Source organism: Myotis brandtii, unplaced genomic scaffold, assembly GCF_000412655.1.
Source record: "Myotis brandtii unplaced genomic scaffold, ASM41265v1 scaffold388, whole genome shotgun sequence".
Taxonomy (NCBI): domain Eukaryota; kingdom Metazoa; phylum Chordata; class Mammalia; order Chiroptera; family Vespertilionidae; genus Myotis; species Myotis brandtii.
The window spans coordinates 2,966,238-2,969,407 of NW_005364882.1; the positions used below are offsets into that span (position 1 = coordinate 2,966,238).

Genomic DNA, 3,170 nt, shown 5'->3' on the forward strand with positions numbered 1-3,170 from the left:
TGCCCTTGACCAGAATCGAACCCTGGACCCTTCAGTGTCCAGGCCGATGCTCTATCCAATGAGCCAAACTGGCTAGGGTTCATTATAGTAAGTTTAATCACCTAGTATTTTCTCCTTATCTCTAACAAATTTTTCCATTATAATTTATGTGGTTAAAGGCATTCTAAGTCTATTTTCTTTCATTTTGCTCTTAAGGCAATGAAGAGCTACTGATTTTTATACTTTAAGAAAGAGCAAACAATACAGATTTATTAATCTAACCTCAAACTCCCAGTCATCAAGGTAATATCTTAGCCTAAATAATAAGGCCTTATTCATGAGTATTGATAGTTTTCTTCTGAACAAAAATTTTTTTAATATATATTTTTATTGATTTCAGAGAGAGAGGAAGGGAGAGGGAGAGAGATAGAAACATCAAGGATGAGAGAGAATCATGGATTGGCTGCCTCCTGCACGCCCCACACTGGGGATCTAGCCTGCAACCTGGGCATGTGACCTGACTGGGAATCAAACCGTGACCTCCTGGTTCATGGGTCGATGCTAAACCACTGAGCCACGCCGGCTGGGCCTGAACAAATTTCTTACTATTCCTTTCATTTCTACTTCCTGAAGTAGACAAAAATCCTTAAAAGTTCTGCTTTTTATGTAGACTGTGTAGTTGAAGTTCTGTTTTTATGTCAGAAATGTGATAACTTTTTAGGTTTTGCTTTGAGGTTTGCTGAGTAATATGTATTTCTGCATTTTCATGCAGTTAGCTATTTGTTTGCCAATTTCAGTTTTTATAATTTTTTAACTAAATTAAATACGTCTTTACTATGGGAAGTCTTATTATAAACTCCTTGCTATTGCAGTGAAATTGTTCCCTGGCATATTTGTATATTATATAGCTTTGTTATCTTATGGATGCTATAGCCTATAGAATAATGTGTTTTCATGTATCTGGATATCAAGGTTGTATCAAATTTAATTGTCAAGAATGTACACTTTTTATGAATTTATTTCGTTTTGGATTGTGGCATTAATTTTTTAGTAAGGGTATAGTTTACATAAAATAAAGTTTTAGAATTCAGTATAGAAAATTTAATAAGTTAAAAGTTTACCTAAAGAGATATGACCAGAGTTAAGGCTATCTATATATTAATGTTCAAACTACTGGTGCATTTTAAATAGCATATATATGGAACTGTTATTTGAAAAGATTGATTACATATTGTAGAAATCATAACCAGCTAAAAGACATTTATTTAACATTTTCTCCACAAACTTTAAGTAATTTCATCTTTTATTTGTGATTGAGACTATATTTAGATCTACTTTTCTTTATAATTATATTTTAATAATAATATTTTTATTTTAGACAGACTTGAGAACAATTGGCAAGAAATTCCTCCCCAGTGACATCAACGGTGGAAAGGTAGAAAAGGTAAAGAAAAATGTTAACTTCCTACATTATGCAAACTGCTATAACTATGAAAGTCCACTAATTACTAGAGTTATGTTTTATCAGTAGAAACTGCAACTGCAAAATATTTTGGAGGCAAACAGCTCACAGAGTCATCATTACGGTGATTTCCTATACATATGAAGAATTATTAGGACTTATACTTTTAACCTTTTGGTGACTTTTAAACATTAAAAAAATCCTTTTATTTTAAGAATTATAACTATGGCACATTTGCGTATGAGATTTTCTAGATATTATCAGAGCTTAGGAAAAGAACCCTTTCATACCTTTTTATTTTAGTTACCTGTTATGTTTATTTAATGAAGTTATTAATATAAAAGTATATGAGTGTAAGAGAATATTAGGAGTAATTTGGCAAAGCCGTGCTTCGGTTATTTCTATCATTTTGCATTTTACATATATGTAAATATATATGTTTGTGTTACACTTTTTTTCAGTGATCTTTTTAAAATACAAGGATACAATTTTTAGATACCAACTAATTAGTCTTTTACTTCTTACCCATTTATTTCTATTTAATTTCTTCTTTTTATTTGAAAATGCATGTAAATTGTGTCACTCATGAATTTTCTGTTTGCTTTTGGTCATATGCTATTGGTCCATGTGCTATTGATCACTTTTCAAACTATTAAGGAATATCATTATCCTTAACTTAAATAAATATTTTCAATGTGTATGTTTTGTGTTTGAATATGTATTCTTATTTAAACACTCAAATGTTAAAAATAGTTATTGTACATAGATATTTAAAATTTTAGATAATTTGAAAGGTTTATTATATAACAACATATTTGTCACATTTCTAAATACCAGTTCACTTATGCAATAGATAGTATTTATTTATTTTTTCTGGGCCAAATTTCTTATTTTTAATCAAATTTATTGTGATAAACATTGGTTAATAAGATCATACAGGTTTAAAGTGATCTTATCTATATATGCAAAGTGTCCCCTCGGGAGTTCGACCGAGAGACTAGAAGTTCGATTACTCGCTATGATGTGTGCTGACCACCAAGGGGCGGTGCAGACCGAAGGGAGGCCCTGGCCAGCAGCCAGAAGGCCCCAATCGGCCCTGATCTCTGGCCAGGCCTAGGGAATTTCGTGCACTGGGCCTCTAGTTGGGTAATAAGATCATAAAGCCAGTCGGCCCTGATCTCTGGCCAGGCCTAGGGAATTTCATGCACTGGGCCTCTAGTTGGGTAATAAGATCATAAAGGTTTCATCTGTATATTGCATTGTGTGCCTGCTACCCAAAGTCAAATCATTTTCTATCACTATATATTTGGCCCTCTTTACCCTTTACTACCCCCCAGTCCTCTTCCCTCTGGTTACCTGTGTCTGAGTTTCAGTTTTATATCCCACAAGTAAGTTAAATCCTATAGTTCTTAGCTGTTTCTGACTGACTTATTTTGCTTAGCGTAATATTCTCAAGGTCTGTCCATGTGGTTGCAAATGGCAGTATTTCATCTTCTCTCATGGCTGAATAGCCATGGTATTTTGTTTAGAACCATAAGAGTTTCTAATCTACTCTAATTTTTGAGGCAGATACTCAGAGAAGAGGTTCTAGAAGTTCTTTAGCAATTCTTTTTTTTTTATGTTTTATTTTTTTATTTTTATTTTTTATTTTTTTTAATTAAATCTTTATTGTTCAGATTACATTTGTTCCTCTTTTTTTCCCCCCCATAACTCCCCTCCTCCCAGTTCC

At 32.6% G+C, this 3,170-nt stretch overlaps 1 protein-coding gene across 3 annotated transcripts in view; it reads left to right on the forward strand.

Moving 5' to 3' along the window:
- Window positions 1-3,170, forward strand: part of TDRD3 (tudor domain containing 3) — a 136,944-nt gene that overhangs the window by 24,721 nt on the left and 109,053 nt on the right. For 2 of the 3 annotated variants that reach the window (XM_014544921.1, XM_005872676.2), the window contains exon 3: window positions 1,358-1,423. In XM_014544921.1, the coding sequence (XP_014400407.1) occupies window positions 1,358-1,423 (66 nt within the window). The remainder of the gene's footprint in view (window positions 1-1,357; window positions 1,424-3,170) is intronic. The other variant, XM_014544922.1, reaches the window with a different exon arrangement.